This window comes from Sarcophilus harrisii, chromosome 1 (genome assembly GCF_902635505.1).
Source record: "Sarcophilus harrisii chromosome 1, mSarHar1.11, whole genome shotgun sequence".
Classification (NCBI taxonomy): domain Eukaryota; kingdom Metazoa; phylum Chordata; class Mammalia; order Dasyuromorphia; family Dasyuridae; genus Sarcophilus; species Sarcophilus harrisii.
The window spans coordinates 684,917,604-684,942,980 of record NC_045426.1 but is presented as its reverse complement, the minus strand read 5'-3'; the positions used below and the strand labels follow the sequence as shown (position 1 = coordinate 684,942,980).

Sequence of the window (25,377 nt, the reverse complement as noted above, 5' to 3'; positions counted from 1 at the left end):
AGGTGTCTGTCCCACATGCCTTGGGCTCCAAAGGCAGTCTGGCAACCCCACAGTCACAGACCTAGACCCGGGAGGGGACCTCCTGTCCAGCCTTCTCATACGTGAGGAGCCTATGACTTGTTCAGTCACACAGGCTTCAGGTTACCTGGCTCCAGCCCCAAGGCTCTTTCTGTTGGTACCATATACAAACCTACTCTATAAAAACCCAAACTTTCCAAAATGGTGAAAAAAGATTCACCCTCAAATAGCATGTTACACACCTAAATTTAGCTTACATACAACTGTCTGTCTGTGGAAGGTTAAGGATATTTGTTGAGCTGAACAAAACAAAGCACGTGAGTTTAGAATCTTAGGCTTCTGAGCTGGAAGGGACCTTCTGGAGAGGTCATCTGACTCTGGCCTCCTCAGGAAGGAAAAGCAACAAGTACTGGGCAAGCAGGATTTGAACTGGGAGCAGCTGACTCCAAATCTGGGGCTACAACACCTAAGGAATTCACTTTTTACTCAGTGTCTCCTCCCTCCTAAAGAAGGGCATCCGGTCAAAAGTTTTGTGCTAACCATCGATTCTTTTCTTTTGAGACAGTCAAGGTTAACATACAAAGTTAACTAGTGAAGTGTTGGAGGCCCCGTTTGAAGTCAGGTCCTCCTGACTTCAGGCATGTGCACCATCCACTGCACCACCCGGCTGCCTCACATTCCCTGTTGTACAATGTATTCTTGGATTATCTGGGTCTTTCCCTTCTTCCTCCTTCCTAATCTGTTTTGGCCTTTCATGGCTTATTAAGACCTCTAGTACAGGGTCCAAGGAGCATGTTCAATGTGAGACTCAAGTCTATTTTGCTCACCAAGTCTGATTTTTTTATAAACTGAGTTATATTGAGAGTCTTGGATTCTCTCTAGCCTTGGATTATACTTGCTCCCTCATTTTTAGTTAATACAGATAACTGATCTGTAAGCTGGGGCACAAAGGGTTCCTGCCAGTGACATGGAAAAGCCTAGGACCAGCACAGAATTCCAGTGACTAAGCCGGCCAGGCTGAACATCCAGCATCTCGGGCCCTGTGGAGGAAAGAGCACAAACTTCTCATGAGGGAACCATGCCCTCGTCCTCAAACAGAACATGGGAGGCGGCAAGAGGCAGGAGGAGAGATTGCTGCTGGGCTCCCAGTGAAAGAAAGGGCTTTGTATCTCAGCTCTGCCTAGCTGTCCCCTGGCTGTGTGGCCTGGGGCTTGTTATGTCCCATCACTCCTCTGAGCCCCAGATTCTTCCTCTGAAAAATAATCCTGATGTCTTTTCCATCCCTAACTGATGATGCTGTGAACCTGATTGCTTCCTCAGCATTCCCCATGATTATCGGACATACAGAGATCCATTATAAGAAGATCTCCGGAAACAGGGCAAGTATGGGGAAATATCTGCAGAGGAGAAAGCATCGGGCCTTTTAAGTACCCCCGTGAATCCATGCAGTACCATGTTGCCCAAGGGCGATGGATGAAAGACGGCACTGTCATATGGTCCACCATCAGAAATGGATCTGGTCTCAGTGGAAATTACCATTAAGGAAGATGTATGACCACATGCGTGGCAAGGTGCCCTGAGGACCACAAGCTTTCAATCTGCCCCACAGCTGAGTCCTCCTCCCATTAGAATGGGGGCTCCAGAAGAGGAGGGGCTGTCCTATTTTCCTGTGTGCATTCCCAGCGACCAGCACAGTGCTTTTCTCAGAGCACAGGCTTAATAAAATGTCTTTTCATTCATCAATCTTTGGATGAATTGCTGGCAGGTGCATCGGCACAAACCGTGAGAAGGAACAAGGATCTCACTCCGGCTTTGAGTGGTTCTAGACAGGAGGGGCCTCTGTAGTACCCTCTGCTCTCTTTTTCCAGAGGGGCCTACATCCAGAAGAGCTTAAATGATCAACTAATTCTGCTTTTGCTTTGGTCAGCAACTTACAAATCATGAAGACCCAAATAAGTGAAGCCCTCCGAGTAGGATTTCAGGTGTCATGGCAAATGGGGAGAACAGGGGGAAGATCATTTCTGCTCGAGGGCTAGGTGATTTTCTAAAAGCTGGACCTGCCTGGAAGGCACAGGACTGGCAACTCAGAATTTCCAAATATTTAGCTTCAATTTTCCCTACAAACCCTCTGTCACTTGCCCCTTCCCGACCCCTCACTCAGGCAAACACCGGCTGCATACAGAATTGAGAGAAGACAAGCAGAAGGAGCAGGATGTTTGATGTGCGCTAAGGATTAAGTTGGGGTCAACCAATCTTTTCATTCTTGACCTTCTCTGGGCAGCCCCAACTCCCTCCTCCTGGGAACACAGCTGTGCTAAGTTATTCTTAGATTTTCCCCCCTCTGGGTGCCATTGTTATAAACTGTAGTCAGCTTTGCTTTTAATATTTTTCTCCCAATTACATGTAAAGACAATTTTTAACATTCCATTTTTCAAAATTTGGAACTCAGGATTTTTAAAAGTGGAAAGGTTAAAAAGTATCAGTGTTTCTAATTGCAGTTTGGAACGAGATGCCCAAGACCCTCAGAGACCTGGGGAGATGGGGATCCAGCTGCCACCAAGGGAAGGAATGACAGGAAGGCAGCTAGAGGAGGCAGAAGTCGAGAGCAGGGAAGAAGAAAGAGGCTGGAGCTGTTTGGCTGGAGAGGCCAGTCCTCCCCTAAGCAGAATTAGGGGATGGGAAGCATCACTGTTCCTCATGAGCCCCTGGGCTTAGCAAGACCTGGAGAAACTAGACACAACCAAAGGAAAGCAGGAAGATGGGACTGAGTAGGACTGGCTCGTAACTAATCTTAAGTCCTCTCCATTCACCCAGAAGTTTCCTTCCCAAGGCTGCTTTGTCCCCGTTCCCGGGGGAGGGAGGGAGTTCCCCCAACTTGTGTGGTTGTGCAAGGCAGCTGTCAGCAGCAGAGGTGAACACAAAGGGGAGTAGTGTCCTCCTGCCTTGGGCCCCATCAAAAGCCCTTCTGTGGGAGCTCATTCTCACAGTTATCTCATGGAAAACTAGTGTTGCTGTGGGGATGGAGCCAATGGCAGCCCTCTGGGAAAGGAGATGCGGAGCTTTCTAGCCACTTTCCTCCCTTCTCCCCGTCCTCTGCTCCATGCTGGGGCTTAGGGAAGTGTCTAAGGCCTAGGGGTCCCAACGAAGTCAGTGTAGGGGCTCGAGGGGGAGGGGGCTGGCCAAGGGATGGAGCCCTGACATAGGGGGCCGGGGCTGGGTGTGCCATCCCCCTCAAGATGAGGTTCAAGGCAGGGAAGCAGATTATTACCCTGTGAGGTCAGGAATCATTCAGCAGAGGCTGGAAAAGTGTATGTGGAGTGCATGGGTCTGAGAGACTGTAAACTCTCTGAGGACAGGGACGAGTCTACTTTTGTCTTTTCTTCTAGAAGTGCTTAATAAATTCTTTCCAACTGACAAATGAATGGCAGAGAGGGTCTGAAACCATTCCACTAGTTTCATTTCTAGATAGGACATTCTTATTTTCAGGAGAAATGAAAAACCCTTCCTAAAGGTCCTAAAGGCCTTTGCTTTCAGACGAGCCCTCTCCTAACCCAAGCTCAAGCTTCCCCATGCTTCACCAACGGGCATCAAGCATTGCCCATGCAGGTCAGAAGAGCCCCAGTCTCCGACCCTCACCTCCCTTTCCCGGCTCCCAATCACTGACTCCGTATCCAGGGGCCCAGGCAAAGGGACAGATGGACACAAACTCCTGGTCAGGGCCAACCATCTCCTCTCCCTCTCCCACCCCCTGCTCAGATTATCTCGGCACTCTGGGGTTGTTAGTAAACAGGCTGAATCCTAGGCTCACGGAGTTGGAGGGAAGAGGCCGATTCCTACTTAGAACCCCAGAACAACATGCTCAGCAGGCTATCGGACGCCTTGCAGACAAATGCTCACTTACAGTTTCTTGATCCCAGACTCGGGCTGGGGGGAGGTTTTGGAGTGGATGATGGGGGTAGGATGGGGTGTTCGGGTCTCTTCTTCAACTTCCTCACTGAAAAAAAGTTCACAAACATTCAGTAAATGACTTGAGCAGGATCCCACCAAGCTTGGCCCTTCTTACAGGTCACATGTCTGACAGTGGTTGGAGCAGGAGGCGGGTAATAGGGCAGAGAGCATCAGTGACCTAAGCCCCTGGATATTCTGCCTATTCAGGATTCTGCCTGAGCTACAGAGGAGGAAAGCTCTGCGCAGCTTAAGGAAGAAGATTTTTTTTAAATACGTATAAAGCTCTTCATTTCAGACCTTTGCTCCAGTCACTAAAATATGAGAAACTGAAAGAATATTTCTTTTTTTCAATTCAGATTTTTTTTCCTTAAAAAGTGAACCAATCTCTTCTATTAATCATCTATTGGCATTCTAGAGAGAAGTCGAGGGATGATATGAATCCTCTCTCAAGGAGTTAACAATATAATGAAAGTTATAGGAGTAGACAAACAGCAGAGAGGAGGGAAAATGAGTCCAAAGGAGGAGTCTAGGACAAAGGGCTTTTGGGAAATCTGAGGTGTCTTTTTGGTCTGGGATGGGTTGGGGTACAGTGGAGTCAGGGAAAGACTTCTAAAGGAGAAGGTGATATTGAGTAGGGTTTTGGAGGATACAGAAAGAACCAAACACAGAGAGATGGAGGGAGGATCTGGTCTAAGCATGGAGGAAAGGAGAAAGAATTAAGGTGGGGCTGGAACAGGCCTTAGAGTGGAATATTTTTGTGAAAGGCCTTGAATGCCAAAGTAGGCAAGGGGAATGAGGGATGTGATCCTAGAACTCTTGGAAAGATTCCTTATAGGGCATCATGGGAGATAGGCTGGGGAGGGAAGCGGTTAGGGAGGCAGAAGGACTTTAGACCTGGATGGATCCTTCCTGTTCATTCATTTATCCCCTCATTTTATAAAGCAAAACACTGGGATTCGCCAGAGTGAACTGATTTGCCCAAGGTCTCCAAATAGTGTTGTTTCCCTAAACTGGGTTTAAATCATAAGGGGGAGGGTCTGCACTAATGTCCTTGCAGTCAGAGAGTAGAGAAGGGGTCAGTTATCCACTGGGTACCTTCAGCCACTTACTGTCTCAGAGAGGAACCCAGGTGTGCATCCAGGAAGCTGTCAGAGCACCCGAATACATGCCTTAGTATCAGGGTCAATGGTGTAACTATGTAACTTGGTAAGGGGTGAGATACTGGGAGGAATCAGGCAGGAAGAGTTTTTTTAAGAAGAATGATACAGTGAATGGGTTAGGAAGACCTGAATTTGAATCCTGCCTCAGATACTTATGAGTGTGAACTGAGGTAGGTCTATTAGGTAGTTTGTTTCTTCAACCAAAAAATCTGTGTCCCCTTCAGTTCTAAAGTGATAATCTGGGCTGGGCTAGGAAGATGAGTAGGATATGTATGTATGCATAATGTGGAAGCCCTATCTTAATTAATGGAGCATCTCTGCCTGTGTACCATGACCCAGCGCCCTGCACACAGCAGGTAAGCTCAATTTACATTCTGTGCATCGTGGGGGAGCCTTCCCTCCCAGACCGACCGAGCCCAGAGAAGCCGCCTGGGTCGCCTTGGAGATGCTCACCTCTTATAGTAGGCGAGCTCTTCTTGCAAGAAAAACACCTTCGATTTCAACTCATTCCTCTCGTGCAACACGTCCCGCAGCTCCTGAAGCGTGAAGCGGGGGCGGTTTGGGTCCTTCTCCATGGCTGCCTTCTCTGACTCCGGGACGTACTCCTCACCCCCTGGCTCCGGCTGCAGGACATAAAACACAGCAATGAATTCCCTCCCTGCTTGGAACAGCCCCGAGAGCGCAGCTGGCAGATCCGGGCTGCACGGCTCTGGTGCTGCTGGGGCTTAGCAGCTTTGGGGAAAGAGCCGGGAGGGCCGCCCGCCTGCTCAGCGGGCCCGGATCCAAGGTGGCAGCCCCGGGCCACCGTTGGACTTCCAAGTGAGACTCCTGCCTGCCCAGGAGACATTGCTCAGTCTGCGACGGTGTGTGCACATTTGTAATATATGTGCATGTACGAGAGATATACTTAAGATATGTTTATATTATACACATGAATATATATGTGTGCACTTTTGTAATATAGGATACATATGCAAATATGATAGATATATAAGATAGGTTTATATTATACCTGTTGCATGTGATATATACGTGTATATAAATGTGTGTATACATATACAGATATACATATATGTGTGTGCACATATAATACACACTGCCCTCAGTGGCAGTGTGCTGTAATGGACAGAGAGCCAGCGATGGAGGGGGAAGACATGGGTTCAAATCTGGAAAGAGAATATTCACTGACTGCCCTATTTTCCCATTTGCCATCTGTGAGTGACTTCTTGGACACCCCGCTCTGACCACTGTTCTCCTACATGTGCTTTTCCTTTCACTAGGATGTAAGCTCCTTGTGGGCAAGGACAGTCTTTCGTTATTTGTATCCCCAGCACGTGAGACTACCTGGCATAAAGTAAATACTTGGAAGTTCATTCATTCGTTCACGTCTACTTTTCTTGCCTTGTCTCACACTACTCCACAAACCACGCTCATTCTCATTTCTTTGCATTTATGTTGTTTCTTCCACCTAAAATGTCCTCTCCCCTGTCCTCTTCACTTATTTGAATCTTTTGAAGCCTATCCTAAGAGTCTCTGAGTTGGAAGAGGCCTGAGAGCCTCCAGTACAAAAGTAAAGCCCTCTGTCCCACCTCTTTGTAATTCGCAAAGGGCTTTGTGTCGGTGTGAGACCTTATTTTCCCTAACAAATGTCCCCTAGTCTCAGAAGGAAGAACTCCTAGAACAGGAGCCCTTGGACTTCCAACAATCCCTTCCACTTTTGGATGGTTCTCATTGTTATGAAATAGAACCTAAATATGCTTCTCTTCAGCTTCTAATCAGGCTAAGAAAAACATCTTTGATCTCTCTCATATGTGACAGATCTTCAAAAATCCAAAGGCAGCCAGCACATCCGCCCTCTCTTTCAAGTCTTCTATTTTTTAAGCTAACAAGCTCATAAAGTATGCTCCCCAGTCCTTATCCTGATCATCTTCCTTCTGACCTGCTCAGTGAGTCATTGTCCTTTTTAAAAGGTGGCACCCTGAATATGGGATGTGGAACATCTGGGGCAGAGTATAGCTGGGCTATCATATACTCCATGGCTCTCAACACTATGCTAGTTTTTATTTTATATTTAATTAATTAAGTTTGGTGTTTTTTTTCTTTTGAGAACTACTATGTCTCTTTTAATGTCATCTACTTTCAAATTCATTTCTTGACTGCCATTTCATACGATTCACTCATACTAAGCTTATAGTGCCTTACTTCCCGAGCTCACACATATATACACACAGGCCTTTCCTACATTTTTGATTTCTTGAACCCATTTATTTACAATTTTACATTTATTCCTGTTCAGTTTCATCTTAGCAGAATGTTGTATCCTTTGTTCTCAAAGAGGACCATGGCTTCAGGAAGGTCCTGCCAAGACTTGCACATGAATTGGATTGAAGGGAGGCAGGACTGTGCAAAGTCAGAAGCCTCACTTTCCCTCCAGAGCCATCTGGGCCCAGTGGAAAATCTAGATCTAGATGACTTAGATCTAAATCTAGATGGAAGATGGTCCTTGATGCAGTGAGAGACCTTGGCCTTTTTAAAATAAGATCTTTAACAGATCCCAGTTGGACTGAAGCAACCATTCCCTCAGTGGTTAAGGCTAGCTAAGAAATGAGGCAAAGAATGGCCTCTTCTATGAAATGAAAAAAAAAAAAATCAACCTAGGAGAGGAAGACCCTGTGGGTTTCTGGCCAAAACAAACAACTGCTATATACATTCACTCTGAACCAAACAGGGCCCAAACAATGATGGGCCTGGAACCTACTGTTGGTCAATCAGTGAGAGCCAGAGTGATTGGGGTTTAAGGCTTGCTCCTAGCAAACATTTTCATGCTTTTGGGCAGAGCACTTGTAGGTAAGGATATGATATCCTATGTGGACAGAGGAAGGTGAAGGGAAAGAAGAAAGAATAGAAAAGGAAGGGAAAGAAAAACAAACAGCTGTGATATCCAGCTGGCCAGTTCCAGTTGGTCCCCAGAGGGACAGCCCCTAACTCCTATTCACAGAGATTGTTGTTTTTCCTTTCTTCTTCAAGAGGACCATGACATCAGGGAGGTGATGCCCTGACATGATTTAAGGAGGGAGGGTATGCAAGGTCACCTGCCTCACTTTTCCCTCCAGAACCATCTGGGTCCACTGGCCAAATGTAGATAGATGGGACAACTGGAGATGGGCCATTCAATGACTGAGCTCTGCTGGAATATAAGCTCCTTCAAGGCAGGAATCAGAACAGCTGAAGAATGCTCATTGACTTTAGTAATCAATCAGTCAATCAATGAATAAGCTTTATGAAGCACTTACTATGCACTAAGCACTGTGCTAAGCAGTGGAAAGACAAAAAAAATTCAAAAACATTTCCTGACCCCAAAGAATTCAGATTCTACGAGGTAGACAACATCTGGAGAGTTATCTATATATTTAAGATATATTCAAACAATTATCTTTACATACAAGGTATATACAAAAAACACTTCACTTTGTGTGCCTCAGTTTCCTCATCTCTAAAATAATCTGGAGAAGAAAATTGGTGAACTACTCCAGTATCTTGGCCAAGAAAACTCCAAATGGGGTTAAGGAGAGTCTGACATGACAACACTGAAAAGATGTGAAGCACAGGTGGGAGAACCAAGACCTGCGTCATGAAACCTTCAAAAGGAGTGAGTATCCAGGCAGAGAAGGTGAGCAACCGTGTCAAGACAGAGGTCAAGACAACTAGGATTGAGAAAGGGCCCTGGATCTGTAGTTAAACTGGAGAAAGCCACTTCAGATGGGTGGGTTCAGAAGGCCGACTGTGCAGGGTTAGAAGAAGAACAGAGAAAGTAACGGCAGCATTTAGCTGCAGCATTTAGCAACGAACAGAGGCGTTGGAAGGTGATACCGGGAGGAATGAGGGCAGAGACAGGAGGGAAGGTTCTAAAAACTGAGGCTCAGTGGCCAAGTCGCAAGAGGCAGAAGCTGAGCTGGGAGAGAAAAGGGGGGAGGTTAAAGAACGAGGAGATCTGAAGGTGAGCCTGAGTGAAGAGCTGACAGACAGGGAGAGACTGAAGAAAAGAGAGCGGGGATGAGGGAGGGGGCAATCTGACAGAGAAGGTGGGAGTAGAGGCCAGGAGAGGAGTTTGCTTTGCTAAGGAAGCTGAGCCGCCTCTTCATGGAGAGCAGGAGGTGATCTGAGGTATGACAGATCAAAGGGCAGGTGAGACGGGAGCTCACAGCAAGTAGTCTCCATTTTCCAGTGATGTGTGGGGCAAGATCCTTCACTGAGGAAGTGGGGATGGGGAAGGAGAGCCACAGGCTCGAGTGACAAGGGGAAGGTCTGAGATAGCCCTGGGAAGAGTGAGGCAATTTACTGACCAGGGGAAAGCAGAATAACTGACTGCTCTCAGGGTCCGGTTAGGATTATATAACGTAGCCTTGGAGAGGACTTAGTACTATTTTGTTACTTCCTTAGGCTCTGCCCTGCAAAATGGGTGGCAATGGGAGGGAAAAAGGTAGATGGTACAGGCCAAGAGCTGCAGACAGGAGATCCAAGAGGAAAGAATAGGATAGGACGGGGTGGTTCTCCAAGGGCTGAGATTGTGGCCAGTGGCCTGAGAAAGAAGTGAGGGATAGAGGGAATGGAGGTCACAGTGAGGATAAAGAATAGAGAGGAGGGACCAGGAAGCATAGGGAAAGATGGAGTGAGTCAGGATGGTGGGTTATGGCAAGATCAAGGTAAGGCCGTCTGTGTGCAGGGCTGCACACAGGAATGGAGTGGACTGAGGGCCTGGTGTTTGGGGTGTTTGGGAAGCATCGATAGGTATGTTCATATCTCCAGGGGAAGGAGCGGGGAGGAGAGGGAGCGGGAACCTGCTCGCCTGGGAGAAGATACAGACTCTTCACTGTGACATTCAGACTCTCCACAGTCTGACTCAAACCCACCTGGCCCATCTCACGCCAGCACTCAGCACCATCTGTTCCCTGAACCTCAACAACAAGCATGTATTATTCATCAGGCATTAATTTAAGCACCTACGGTAGGAAGGCCCTGCTGGGTGGCGGGGATGCAGCTCTGAGGAGGAAATGAGTCTCTGACCACCTCCACGCCCAAGCAAGGGGTAGACCTTCAAGGCTCAGCCCGACGGGCGTTCTTAGCAGAACCTGTCAGAGTACCAAGGGTACCAGCATACAGTTAATAGTTAATAAGTGTGGACTGAATTGACTGTTCCATTTATTTATCCCCTAAGAGTGCCTAGGATTAAGCTAGGACACACAGGACACATTTGATGAATGGATAAATGGATGGATGGGTGGGTGGGTGGTTAGTGGCTAGATTTTCCTAGTTTCTTTTGATAGATACTTCATAAATGTTAGTTGGATTGTATTAAATATTCACCTGGCTTATGGCGGGTCAGATATAGCCATACTGTCTGATTTCCTGCAACTCATTTACATTCTTCCCATCAGTCACTAGGTCCCAGACCAGACTTAGCTCATTCTTATGAATCACAGTGGACACTTTCCTCTTCCCTGCCATTTTTATTTTGGTGACTAAAAAGAACTGATTCTGAGTGCTACAGAGAGGAACTGAGGGCCAGTCTGAGGATGCACTCCCTTCCCACAAACAGTCTGGACAGAAATCCACAAGACTAAGGCATCAGGCTGAGTGAAATGAGCAGGACCAGGAGATCATTATATACTTCAACAACAATACTATATGATGACCAGTTCTGATGGACCAGGCCATCCTCAGCAACGAGATCAACCAAATCATTTCCAATGGAGCAGTAATGAACTGAACCAGCTACGCCCAGAGAAAGAACTCTGGGAGATGACTAAGAACCATTACATTGAATTCCCAATCCCTATATTTATGCACACCTGCATTTTTGATTTCCTTCACAAGCTAATTGTACAATATTTCAGAGTCTGATTCTTTTTGTACAGCAAAATAACGTTTTGGTCAGGTATACTTATTGTGTATCTAATTTATATTTTAATGTACTTAACATCTACTGGTCATCCTGCCATCTGGGGGAGGGAGTGGGGGGTAAGAGGTGAAAAATTGGAACAAGAGGTTTGGGAATTGTTAATGCTGTAAAGTTACCCATGCATATATCCTGTAAATAAAAGGCTATTAAATTAAAAAAAAAAAAAACTAAGGCATCAGAGACTCAAGTCACTACTATTCCATCTCTAGCACCCAAAAGATATGATCACCTTTGTTGGTCCATAGGAAAATGTCTTATTGCCACCTGGGAGGGGTTCCCATTCTCCTCTGGCTTGGAAATGCAGAGATTCAGAAAGGGGTAACAAGCATGGATTCAAAAGCCATCTAGTCCTAATCCCCCATCTTACAGATAAGGAAACTGAGGCTCAAGAAAGTGAAGGACCTGCTTAAAGTCACCCAAGTAGATGGTAGCAGAGCTAGTATTCTGGCTCTAATCTGCCTGAGGCTTCTTCTCTGTGTTAAGAGGGGTGCAAAGAAAATTTGAGATTTACAAGGCTCTCCCAAGAGACAGAGGTGAGCTCAGAATGGAGAAAAGCAGGAGAAGAGTTCAAGGTTGGAGTCAAAAAGGCCCTGATTGGCAGGAAACTCAATGGAGATGGGGCAGGGCCCCAGCACTTCCCATTTCAGAGGAGATGGCAGTTATTCCAGGGAAAGATGGAGGAATAAGACTTCTTCCAGAAGGAAGGATAAATCGGCTCTACTGGAAAAGAGGCGAATCTGGATTTCACTTCAGGGCCAGGTCTTTCTTTCCTGATGCTAGCAAACCCAAAGGAAGCCATCCACCAGACCATCTACTTAAATCCAATTTATTTTGTGCCTACTTTGTGCTCTCTTCCCCCTTGTGCAGGCTTTTTGAGGGCAGTGTGGTTTAACTGCTTTTGCCTTCGTGTCCCTTTTCAGCACTCAGCACCAGTTCCTTGTCTGCAAAGGCTGTTTTCGCAGATGTAGGGAACTGTAACCTCTCTGCATTCAGGGTTTAAAGAGATTTGCCCAGAATCACATAGTCACCATGGGGCTTGAACCTGTGTCTTCTTGAGTTGCAGGCCGGCTCTCTGATCCACCAGAACCCAGAGAAGGGGCTTAACAAATGCATGCTGATTTGGATTGACCCCCTCGCCCCCGAAAGGCACCCTACAAGATTCAAACCAAGGCCAGCCAACTTCCAGGCAGGCCGAGGGAGCCCAGAGCTCGGCTGCCTCCAATCCCATACCCGGGGAAGAATACGTTTGGGGTTAGAGGCTTTTCCAAGCAGGCCTGTTGTAGCCGGGATTGATACCCTGCTCCTTTCCAGACATCTGGAAGCATCCTTAGGATGCCAGACCATGGATAAGCTTCCAAGAGACTGAGTTCATTACTCTTCTCCCTCTTGCCAACTGATTCATCCCCTGAAAAGGTTTCCCTCGGAGCACTTGGAAAGCTTGAAGGTAGCCTGATTCCCTGACACTCCTCCAGACACGACCTGAGTCCAAGGGATGTCTCTAGTTGTCTCTAAGGAGGTGAGCCTGTTCTCAGATTCTGGCTTATAAAAGCATAAATTATATAAATCATAGTGTCCAACTCACTCCACCCTCCTTTTGCAGATGAGGAAATCGAGTCACAGAGAGATGAAGCCATTTGTCCAGAGTCACACATACAACTAATATGTGTCAGAGGGGAGATTTGAACCAGATAAGTCACCCTGTCTCTTCTTACGGTTATCTAGGATTCTCTGATCTCCTGTCCCCAGGTCCAGCACTGCCTGTTACACTGAACTGTAATCCAACCCTGACGGGAGGCTGAGGCTCCCTCCCTGATACCGGCCGAGAAGCAAGATGGCAATCGGGCCTGTCTGGGATGGAGCTCTCTGGTTACAGCCCATTAGCGAGGCGGAAAGCTGGCGCAGCTTATCTCGGCTCCACAACGCCTCCCGCTCCCGTCCCAGAGGGTTTTCCTTCCCCGGGATAGGGGAGAACAGGGACACACTTCCCAGGAGTCACCTCAGGGCTGGGGGGCAGAACTCAGCAGGGAGCAGGCCCCCAGTCCGGGGAGGCGTTCTCACCATGGACAAGGCTGACACAGTGAATGAAACACCAATAAGAAAGCAACACAGACGCAGCCACATGCTCATCACAGCGAAGACCGAGCTTGATTCCAGGGGACTGAGGACGAGACAGATTTCCCTGCTTTTGGTAAAAAGGTGGTAGACAACCAGGGCAGAATGACGGCTTCAGTGGTGTGTGTGACAGAGACAGGAGAGATGGGGAGAGAGACAGAGGGAGAAGGGACGGGGAGGAAAGAGGGATGTGAAAGCCAGAAAGGAGGAGAAGGAAGGAAGGGGGAGAGGGGAGGACGGAGGAGAGGAAGAACAGAGAAACAAGAAACACTGGCTGAACTCAAGTTACCAGGGCGCGTGAACTATGTTCCTGAGCCCTGAAAGTAGGACTTACTGAGGTCACTGTCAGCAACCTTTGAAAAACCAAGGGGAAGGACAGAAGTCCTGATTTTCAAACAGAGAGAATGGGGCCTGTAAACTACAGACCAATGACCTTGTCCTTCATTCCAGGCAAAATACTAAAAAAAACTTACATATATATGTGTGTGTATATATGTACACACACACACACACACACACACACACAATGGATCAGATTTTTTTTTTAAATTCAATTTTTTTTTCTCCCTCCCTTCCTCCCCTCCTCCTTCCCCAAGACATCAAGAAATCTGATATAGGTTATACATGCACAAGGAAAAGATATTTTTTAATACAGATCCAGCATGGCGTCATTAAGACTGGCCCATCCCAGACAAACATCATTTCCCTTTTTGACAGGGTTACTAGACCAGGGAAATGCTTATACACAATTGACCTAGATTTTATCAAAATATTTGACAGTCTCATGTTATTCTTGTGGAAAACACAGAGGGCTGAGAGCTAGATAATACACTTGGGTGGATTTGGAACTATTTAAATGCTCTGAACAAAAGAAGAATCATTAATGGGTCCGTGTTAGTGTGGCAGGAGGTCTCCAGTGGAGTGCCTCGGGGACCTGTGCTATTTAACATTTTTAGCAATGATCTGGATGAAGGCATGAATTCTGTCCAATTCACGGTATTGAGAGGGATGGCTAACATTGGAGAAGCCAGAGCCGGGATCCTAAAAGCTCCTGAACTAAAGCACTGGGTTCCCTCCCCCCCCCCCCCATCTAATCAGATGAAATTTAACAAAAAATAAATGTAAAGTCTTATAATTGGGTTAAAAAAATTAAGTTCCCAAGCCCAGGATGGGGAGGCCTAGTTAGCCATTTGTCTGCAAAAATCCTGAGGATTTTCGTGGCCTTATATCTTAATATAAGTTAACAATATGATATGACTTTTCAAAAAATAGGATGTGAATTTAGATGCCATTCACAGAAGTGCCAGGAAGGGGATGGTCCCATGGACTCCACCCTGGTCAGATCATCCATTTGGACAATTTAGGTTCTGGGGGACAGAGGAGGAGAACATGCTTTGGAAAGGACCTCGTTAAGCCAAAGCAGATTCAAAAAAGACATCCAGGATGGGGAAGGGCCCATCTTTTTCAAGTCTCAAGAGAGGCTGAAGGAACTGGGAATGTTCAGCCTGGACAGTCACAGTAACAGCTTTGGCTATCCATGGGCTAGCTCACAGAGAACGGACCCCACCTGCCCTGCTCAGGAGGAGGAGGCAGAAATGGTGGCTGTGGCTGGGAGGAGCAGACGGACAAAATGAAGTTTGATGTCAGGAGAAACTTGCTGACCATCAGAACCGGGCAAAAGCAGGATGGCTGGGCTGCCTTAGAAGTAGAGTTCTCCCTCCCTGGAAGATGGCTAGGGATGGGCCAGAGAGAACTCTTGTTGAGGTAGGGACTAGACCAGATGATCTTGTAGGTGCCTTCTGCAAGATTATGTGAAAAGGGAGAACACCAGCTCTGGAATCAGGGGGACCTGAGTTCAAATTTAGCCTCAGACACTTCCTTACTTTGTTGATCTTAAGTAAGTCATTTATCCCCAATTTCCTAAAAATACATTTTTTTCCCTTAAAAATGGGAAAAAAGAGGATGTGAAACAGAGATATCAAGGGAGGAAAGGGAAGATCATTCCCTTGGCAAAAGGATTTTTAAAAAAATTTTGTCACCCATGTATACTTATATTGTATTTAATTTATACTTTAACATATTTAACATGTATTGGTCATCCTGCCATCTACGGGAGGGGATGGGGGAGAAGGAGGGGAAAAGTTGGAACAGAAGGTTTGGCAATTACAGCCAATTACAATTACAATACAATTACAGCCAATGCTGTAAAGTTACCCATGCAAGTTATATTGTAAATAAAAAGCTATAATAAAATAAAAATAGAATTGAAAAAAAAAAAAAAAAAAAACTTTGTCACCCTGAATCGGCAGAGAGGATTTCCTACACTGACGGGCCAAGAGTTTGAATCCTGATGTCTCCTAACTGTATGACTTTAGGCAAGTCATTTGATTTCCATTAGTCTAATGATGATCACAAAAAATAAAAGTCATCTTTTATGTAGTACTCTAAGGTTTACACGATATTTTATAAGTTATCTCACCAGCACCCTCTTATGCCCATTTTACAGACGAGGCTGAGAGCTCAGGGTCTCTCAGGAAATGTCTGAGGCAGGATTTGAATGCAGGTAGAGCAGGGCTGGTGCTCTCCCACTGCACCATCAAGCTGCCTCAGGTTCATCATTTAAAGATGGAAATCATAACATACTTTAACATGTTTAACATGTTTGGGACTGCCTGCCATCTGGGGGAAGGTGGGGGAAGGAGGGGGAAAGCACCAGGCCAAAAAAAAAAAAAATGGAAATCATACTATTTGTACTGTCTACATCATGTGTTTTCAGAGAGGAAAATGCTGTTTATAACCTAAAGGGAGGGAAGCTAGATGCTGTGGATAGAGCACCCGTCCTAGAGTTAGGAAACCCGAGTTCAAATTTGACTTCAGGTGCTTAAAAGCTGTGTGAACCTGGCCAAGTCACTTACAACCCCAATTACCTAAAAACAGAAAAACCTGAAGTTACTGCTGCTGCTCCCCCAGGTCTATATCCTGCCTCCGCTGCCCCCTCCCTAATCCATCTTTCCCCAGCTGTATGGAGGCAGATGTTCCTTAGAGCACTGGCCAAACCACTTTTTTCCTCCTCAAGAAACTTCAGCTGCTCCCCCCTTTAGCTTTTTTTCCCCTGAGGCATTTGGGGTTAAGTGACTCGCCCAGGGCCACACAGCCAGGAAGTGCCATCTTTAGCTTTTAAATTGCTTCACAATCTGAATCCAACTTGACTTTTCTAACTGATTTCACAGGACCCCAGGCCTGCCCTGGGAAATAATCCGAGGGGGTCTGTTCCCACCCTTCCCCAAAGTGTTCTAGCAGGTTCTACACCCTTCCTACCTTTGTGCACATTGTCCTCCAGTGGGCTGGAAAAGCTCACCCTCCTTTCCTCCACCTCTTGAAGTTCTGAGGCTTCCTTCAAGGCCTGGCCAGCTCAGTGAGGCCTTTTCTAACCCTACCTCACCCCAGATACCATGTTCTCCCATGCCTGAAATTACCTTGCACACACTTCCTATTTCCTTATCCACTGAGGAGTGCCCCAATTCCTCCAGTGCAATGGAGGCTTCTGGGGAGTAAAGACTTCAGAGCATCTGAGCTCTAAGGGCCAAAGGGCTCCCCCCGCCACCGACCTGTTCTTGGTTATATTTGTATAAACAATACTTCTGCACACAGTCGGTGCTTAATATGTGCTTGTTGAATTAAATTGAGTATGTGAGGAACTTCTGTTCAAGGACCAACAAATAGGACTATCAAGTTTCCTTGGAATAATATTGAGGCTCAAGAGAGAGAAGACGAATGTAGAATATCTTTGAACATAGAATGTCAGCTAACCCTAAATGCTCTGGGGCTTAAGACAGGAGATGTCAGGGCTGAGAGGGGCCTTAGAACAGGGGATGGAAGAGGCAGGGACACGCTTCTTGCCTTGTGGGATGGACAGGTTTATTTCAAGGTGCCAAGAGGCAAAAGACCACTCCTAACCAGAAAGGAAGCCTGAGCATCCCAACTTCCCCCCAGTGATGAGCCCTAACTGAATGCAGGACCCCGCGTCCCACTGAGAGTTTCCAGCCAGAGGATCCCTATCCTGGGGGAAGGAAGTGTCCTGTAACGCCTGGACCTGCCAGGGGCTGCCCGCTGGGCTGGAGGGGCCAGGCTCAGTCTGGCCTGTGGAAGGTCCGAGCTGAGCCTTCTGAGCAGGGAGGGGCAGCGGGGATGAAAGTGACCCAGGGGGCAGCAGCTGGAGAGGAAGGAGGGATGATGTCGTCACCCACAACCTCTCCCAGAATCTGGCTGAAAGCCCTCGTCACCCCTCAGCTTGGCGTCATCACAAAAGGCTGCTGCCTTGATCAGCTTTGCTTAACCCTTTCCTTTTTTCAGTTTTATTGATGATTTAAAAATGTTCTTCTGGCTTCCCACCAGCTCTCCCCATCTAAATCGACTTCAGAAGATGGCGGACGTAGAGCGGGAGTGGGGCCCCTCAGGACCCTCAAGGCTAACCCCTAATTCTCACTGTGGAAGGAACTGGCCGGGGCTGAAATCACTTGCGATCTCCGAGCCAGGGTCTTTCTGGGCCCTCTCAGAAATCACCTCATCCACTCTGTTCACTTATTTTTATTTTTTTGTTCATTTTGTAGAATAGAAATCGATCTTCTAGAAAGGACCCGCCAACACTAGGAAGCATCGGAGGTGGAATCTGAACCCAATCTTCCTGTCTCTGTCCATCACGCTTAAGAGCTGGAAGGGGCGGGAAGGCAGCCAGGTGGCACAGTGGATACAGCACCAGCCCTGAGTTCAAATCTGCCCTCAGACACTTAACACGTCCTGGCTGTGTGGCCCTGGGCAAGTCACTTAACCCCAACTGCCTCAGCCAAAAAAAAAAAAAAAAAAGAGTTGGATGGGAGCTGGGAAACCACGTAGTCTCACCCCTTCCCTTTACACATCAGGAAACTGAGGTTCAGGGATTTAAATCTCGATTCCTGATTCAGCACTCTCCAGCCCATCACTCTATCCTTGGCACCCCATTAGTATATTCAAGCAAAAGCAATCACCTCACTGGCCGTGCCTGGAAAGGCATGCCTCGTTCCTCACCCACAGGCCCCCACCTCGTTCTGGAGAAGGCGGAGGCAGCCTCACCATCCCTGTTCTGATGTCCACTGTAAGTATTTTTCTTTATCAAAATGGAGCTTCAGTGGTAGAGGAAAGAAAATCTATGGTACAAAAGTCAAAACCTGATGATGAAACTTTTTTGGGGGGGAAATGCAAACAGAAGAGTCAGAAAACCCCAAAGTTCTTTATCTAAAATAGAAAAAAGAAAAAAGAAAAGTGATTTGAAAGAATCTGGGGATTGGAAGCACTGGGTTCTAGTATTCTATGTGCCATGAACTCACAGGGTGATGATGGGTGAGTTATCACATCTACCTTTCCTCAGGTTTCTCATCTGTCAAATGGGAGAATAAATAATGGCTGCCCCGCAGCACACCTGAAGAGGGAAGCCTTTCTGAGCAGGCCCCAACCCGCCCCGCCAGGCCCCCGCTGCTCACCTCGCCCTGCTCCTCTCCGTTCTGGCTGGGCTCCCCCTTGAGCTTCTCCCGGAGTTTCCCGATCTCGGCCCGCATGCTGCCCATCTCCTGCTCCTTGGTCTGCAGGTACGCCTCCAGCTCCACCTTCTGCTCAATCAGCGCCTTGCCCTGCGCCTCCACCACAGTGATGCGATGTCGCAGGTCGTGGTTAATCTTCATCAGCCGGCTCTGCTGCTGCTGAAGCTGTGTGGGGGCAGGGTGGGAGTCAGGGGGGCTCCTCCGGCCCCGGCTCTGCCGTATGCCCCTCCACTTTGGGGCCCGGCTGGACACACCCCGACCCCACGCTCTGCCCTGTCTCCTTCAGAAAAAAATGAATCCACAGGTATCTATCGAGCACCTTCTGTAGGGCAGCTGGGTGGCAGGGCGGATAAAGCTCCACGCCTGGAGTCAGAAGGACCTGGGTTCAAATCCGGCCTCAGATGCTTACTAGCTATGTGACCCTGAGCAAGTCACTTAACTTTGTCTACCTCAGTTTCCTCATCTATAAAATGAGCTGGAGAAGGAAATGGTGAACTATTCCAACATGTCTGCCAAGAAAACTCCAAACGCGTCCCAAAAGAATTGGATGCAATTGAACAACAACTGCGTGCTAGGTACTTAGGGTACAACTATAAAAATTAGGCAATCAATGCATAAGCATTTATTAAGCTCTATATATCAGGCACTATGCCAAAATATACAAAATATTTGTAGATACAAAACCAAAAATCAGTCAGTAGGTATTTATTAGGCACCTACTATATGCCAGGGATACAAAGAACAAAAATCAACCATTGAGTAAACATTTGTTAAATGCCTACTATGTATTAAACTTCTGCTAGGCACTAGGGATACAAAAATCGGGTGGGTCAAGCAGCAAGCATTTATTAAGTGCCTATTGTATGCCAGGCATTGGTGATGCAATCATTTGAGTAAGCATTTGTTAAATGCCTACTATGTGTTAAACTTTGGCCAGGCATTAGGGATATAAAAATGAGGCTATCAAGCGGCAAGCATTTACAAAGTACCTACTATATGCTGGGTCCTCTCATCGACACGTGATATAATAAGCAAAAGAAGCTCTGTCCTTAAGGGCTTACTTTATACATGGCTGGCCAACATGCATATGTCTAAATATATAAAGTACCAGGTAATCTGGGGGACAATCTAGGGGATCTGATGCTGCTGCCCTCTACAGAAGATTAGCTAACTCCAGGCACTATTTTCCCACACTGCCTTGAGCACAACAGGGTCTCAAGCCAAGTACGGTGATGCTGGGTACCCAGATGTGGAGAGAGCTGGAGAGCTTCAAGGACGCCCTCAGCCTCCTCCTCTGGGATCGGGGCTACACGGTCAGGGCACCTCCCTACTTACAGCCTCCACGTCCTCGTTCTTCAGGCCGAGCTCCCTGTCCTTAGCCCGGATCTCATCCCGCTGTTTGTCCACCACCTCTTTTAGCTTCTTCATCACTTGCCGTTCCCTCTCAGACATGCCTGGTACAGGGAACACAAAGCCAACAGCACAGTCAGGGACCTGCCTGAACACCTCCTCTCCTCTGACACTGCCCCCTCTCCAGCCTCTCTGAAATCCTCACAGAACAATAATATTCCATAACATTCATATACCACAATTTATTCAGCCATTTTCCAGTTGATGGGCATCCACTCAGTCTCCAGTGTCTGGCCACTATGAAAAGGGCTGCATTCGTGCACATACAGGTCCCTTTCCCTTCTTTGGATACAAACACTGTTGGATCAAAGGGTATGCACAGTTTGATAGCTTTTTGAGCATAGTTTCAGATTGCTCTCCACAATGGCTGGATGTATTCACAGTTCCACCAACAATGTATCAGTGTCCCAGTTTTCCTACATCCCCTCCAACATTCTCTTTTCCTGTCATCTTAGCCAATCTGACAGGTGTGTAGTGGTATCTCAGAGTAGTCTAAATGTGCATTTCTCTGATCAATAGTGATTTAGAACATCTTTTCGTATGACTATAAATGGTTTCAATTTCTTTATCTAAAAATTGTCCATTCATATCCTTTGGCCATTTATCAATTGGAGAATGGCTTGAATTCTTATGAATTTGAGTCAATTCTCTGTATATTTTAGAGATGAGGCCTTTATTAGAACCCTTAAATGTAAAAATGTTTTCCCCAATTTATTGCTTCCCTTCTAATTTTGTCTGCATTAGTTTTGTTTGTACAAAAACTTTTTAGCTTAATATAATCAAAATTATCTATTTGGTGTTCAATTATGAGTTCCAGTTCTTCTTAGGTCACAAATTCCTTCCTTCTCCACAGATCTGAGAGGTAAACTAGCCTATGTTCTTCTAATTTGTTTATAATATCATTCTTTATATTTAAGTCATGAACCCATTTTGACCCCGATGGAGGCCCTCATCATCTCACACCTGGATGACTGCACTAGCTGCTGGGGGCATCTGCCAGCCTCAAGGATGAGCCCACTCTAGTCCATCCTCCATTCAGCCACTAAGTGATCTTCCTAAAGGATGAATGTGTAGAATACCAATCCTGAAGTCAGGAGGACCTGAGTTCAAATGCAGCCTCGGACACTTACTATCTCCCAGCTGTGTGACCTTGGACAAGTCACTTACCCCCAATTGTCTCAGCAAAAAAACAAAAACAAAAACAAAAAAAGATGAATGTGACCTTTCAATCAATTAGTGGCTCCCCAGTCCTAATCAATCAAATTCCTCCAGATTAGGGAGAACTTTAAAAGTCCTTCATAATCTGCCTTTTCCTCTCTTAACGCTTACACCCATCAGCCTATGTACTCTGTGATCCTCAAGCAAGAAATTCCATTGTAGGACTCCAGATGCTTTCACTTCTCTGACCGTCTCCGGTCTCTCCTCATTTCTACCTCCCGGCTTCCTTTAAATCCTCGGTAAAATTCCACCTTCCATAGGAGGCCTTTCTCGTTGTCCCTCAAGGTTAGTGTCTTCTCTTTATTGATCATCTCCAATTTCTCCCACCAATTTCTTATTTGAACAAAGTTGTTTTGCAAGGTGTCTCCTCCATTAAATCAGAAGCTCCTTGAGGGCAGAGACCCTCTGTACCTTTCTTTGTAGCCTCAGCATGGAGTTCAGTGTTTGGAATAATGTTCAGCAGAGGCTAATTAACTAAATGGCCAATAAATACTAATTAACTGAATATCTGGCGCACATCAATTAACTAAATATCTAATAAATGCTGATCAACCAAATGTCCAATAAATGCTAACTGTCTAATTAGCTGAATGCTTAATGGATGCTAGTGGACCAAGTGACTGACTGCACTTATTTTTACCCTGACATATTCCATTTTTTCCCACCTTCACGGTTTTACTTATGGCAGAATCTGCCAGAAACGGCTTCCAGCCCACGAACACCTACAGAAATCTTTTACAGAAGAACTCGGACTCCTCCCACTGCCTTCAAGAAGCCTTCTCACCAAATGACTGGGATTCTTCCCTCTTCTAAGCTCCTACAGGATTTTAGCCTTCTCTTCCAAAGCAAATGATCTTGCCTTCTATTATATTTCCTTCGGTAGCTAGGTGGCACCATAGTGCACAGACTAGTTTGTGAGTTCAAATCTAGCCTCAGACACTTACTAGCCCTTCACCCTAATAGCCTCAGTTTTCTCATCTGTAAAATGAGCTAGAGAAAAAAATGGCAAGCCATTCCAGCTTTATTGCTGCTTCAATTATTATATTACTTCACTAAATCCCTTTTATTTTGAGCTAATCATATCCGTGGCTGACTAATAAAAATAAACACATTGAAGGGGCTCCTGTTATGAACAGATGTTCCCTGCAGCTAGTTAGCATAGCCTTTTTTTGTGGGGATTCACATTCGAGTTGAGAAGTATTCCCAGTTGTCACATTTAATAAAAACAGAATGTACGTAAGCAATAAAGGTAAGCAAAGTACTAGGTTCCTGGTGCATAGTAGCTGCTTAATAAGTATTTCCTGATTGATTGATTATTTCTGACTTGGAGGGGAGGCATATATAGGAAGCAAAATGGAATGGACTGGATGTCAGAGGTCCTGGATTCAAATTCTAGCTGTGCCATTACTTGGGCATTGGACAAGTCGGAGCTCAGTTTCCTCATCTGTAAAATAAGGCTCCTTCCGTATCTCATTCCAGGAGCTTCAGGAAGGTTTCCTGGAGGAGCCATCTGAGTGAGGGAGCCAGGAAGGGGATCCCACCTCCCCAGAAGCACACTAGGGAGGCAAGCTGCCTCTTGTGTCCCGATGACTGGGAACAGGTGGTCTCACTTGCACACATGGATGAGGGGGCTGCTCTGGGGCCTCCCGTGTTCTTCAGAACTCAAGAGCAGCTTCCACATTCGCCTTGGGCAAGCTGATTTTCTGTTTGTTTTTCTTAAGTACATAATAATAACCTTATTAAATGGGACAGCGCCACTTTGAGCTCATAAAGTGGGTTATTGCTCAAGCAGTGTGAGCTCCTCTCCCCCCGATTTCTGCCAAAGCAGCCTGTTTCTCGAAGCCTTTTCTTCCTCAGAGGAACAGCTCGGCCAGATTGCTTTTTTTTTTTTAAGTGAAAGGAGAGGCCCTACTTCCTTCCAGAGCCTGACCTTTTGGGGGCCTCCTCCCCCGCTTGGAGGCCCTCTGAGGAGCTCAGTTCCAAGGATGAAGGGCCATAAACAATGAACAAGGATGCTGGGAATCGGAGACCCGAGGCTCTGGACACACTGGGCCAAACAAGTGCTTCCTTTTCCAGTGTATATCCCAAGAGAAGGGTCAATGTAGATAACTCTATTTGTCTAGTGTGCATGTGTGTACGTGCGCCATGTGAGTGTGGGTCAGACAGTCAGGTTTGGGGGTTTGGGGGCTCACTCCCTGGAGGACAATCTCTTTCTCTCTCTCAACTTGTGAAGGAGGCCACTGGGGCCGGAGCGATGTAAGCTCCCCAAGGGTAGGCCTTTCCCAGTTTTGTCTCCATCTCTGGGCCTGGGCTCTGGCTTTCTGGTCCTTTGCTAGCATGCATTTCCCCTTCAAAATCCTGGTTGCTCTCACCATTCGGCTCAAGTATACCTTCCAAAGGGAATCTTTCCTGCTTCTCCCCATCACGAGGGCCTTCTCCCCCCAGATTACCTTGTATCTGTTTTGCATGAGGCCTGTCTATCTATACTTGTGCATCTTGGCCCCTGCACCCTCGCCCCCATAAGGTCTTTGAAGGCAGAATCAGTTCCATTTTTTCTGAAATGTATCTGCCCACCCCCTGGCCCAGAATCTGGGTCAGTGTTTTCTCCACTCTATGAACTATCGATAAAAATGTTGATTATGATAATAATGGTTCTCATTTATTTAATGCTTTAAGATTTGCAAAATACTTACAATTTATTATCTCATTTGATCTTCACAACAAGCCTCTGATATAATTCCTAAAGATATAATTACTATTATTTTTATTACTTATTAATTTTATTATTTTTATAATAAATAAAAATATAAAATATATAAAAATATTTTAACAAATATTTTATTATTTTTAATAATGACTATTATTACAATTACTAGTTATAATTACTATTACCTTCTATTTTACATATGGGAAAATTGAAGTTCAGAAAGGTTAAGCGATTTACCCATGATTCCACAGAGTAAATCCCATGTTAGAGGCAGGATTCAAACTGAGCTCTCTGCAGACTTCAGGTGCGATATTCTTTTTCATCACCCCAGATTGTTTCTTAGATTACAATCACCTGCCCTGACTCTAAGCCATCTCCACAGCAGCCAAAGAGAGCTTTGGTCCACTTGTCATGCTGGGGACCGGCTGGATTCTGAAGCAGGAGTGCTAATAGCTTTCTGTTCATTTACTTGCTATTAATATATTAATTTACTAATTAATAATATTATTTATTATATAATATAAAATTTATCATAATGTTTTTCATGTTAAAAGTTTAGGGAACGATTCCCAACCACCCCTCCCTGGCTAACCTCAGCCTCAAAGCACACAGGTTCCCTCTGCCAAGCCTGAAGCCCAGGAGCACATGACCGTCTGTTTCCAGGCCTGTGTCCAGAGCCCGGCCCCTTGGGCCCGACCCAGCCACCTGCAAAGGAATGCCAGACATGTTCTCCCCTTGATGTCTTTCACCATTTATCTAGCGCTCAAGGCCTCCGTCCAAAAGTGCCCCAGATGGACGTCGGGCAGTTTGTCATTGGCTCTCCGAGCCTGGCGTCTCCAGGGGCCCATCTGCCTGCCCGCGGCCGGGCTCTGTGCGTACGTGTGGGGGGGTGTTTGAGAAGGAGGTTGTTTTTGTCCTTACTGTGTTCTCAGACTCTGCCGTGCAAAACAAAAATAACCTGGAAAGGCACGCATGGCATTTGCTCGGGCATCTCCACTCAAGAGCGGAAGCAGCCCAGCCAAGCTGCGCCGGCGCCCTGTCCCCGTGTCTCAGCGGCTCGCTGGGTGCTCCCTGTCTACAGAGGAGCCCTGCGGGGAGGACCACGGGCAGTGGCTGAAGCAGCAGAACTCAGTGTCCACCTCCAATCCCCCGGGTCACATGTCCTGAGGATGACCTTGGGGGGCTGGCAGATCCCTGAGAAGTCTGCTGCAGGGAGGGGAATGCAACCAGTTGAAAGGTTGACTTCAGAAGGCAATTAACCCCATGAAGATT

The 25,377-nt window shown here is 46.5% G+C and overlaps 1 protein-coding gene across 3 annotated transcripts in view; it reads right to left on the bottom strand.

Annotated features, from left to right (window-relative positions):
• Nucleotides 1-25,377, bottom strand: part of RILPL1 (Rab interacting lysosomal protein like 1) — a 43,555-nt gene that overhangs the window by 3,578 nt on the left and 14,600 nt on the right. For all 3 annotated transcript variants that reach the window (XM_031948451.1, XM_031948450.1, XM_031948449.1), the window contains exons 3-6: nucleotides 20,106-20,224; nucleotides 18,714-18,935; nucleotides 5,580-5,749; nucleotides 3,920-4,012 (exon numbers count right to left, since the gene is read on the bottom strand). In XM_031948451.1, the coding sequence (XP_031804311.1) occupies nucleotides 3,920-4,012; nucleotides 5,580-5,749; nucleotides 18,714-18,935; nucleotides 20,106-20,224 (604 nt within the window). The remainder of the gene's footprint in view (nucleotides 1-3,919; nucleotides 4,013-5,579; nucleotides 5,750-18,713; nucleotides 18,936-20,105; nucleotides 20,225-25,377) is intronic.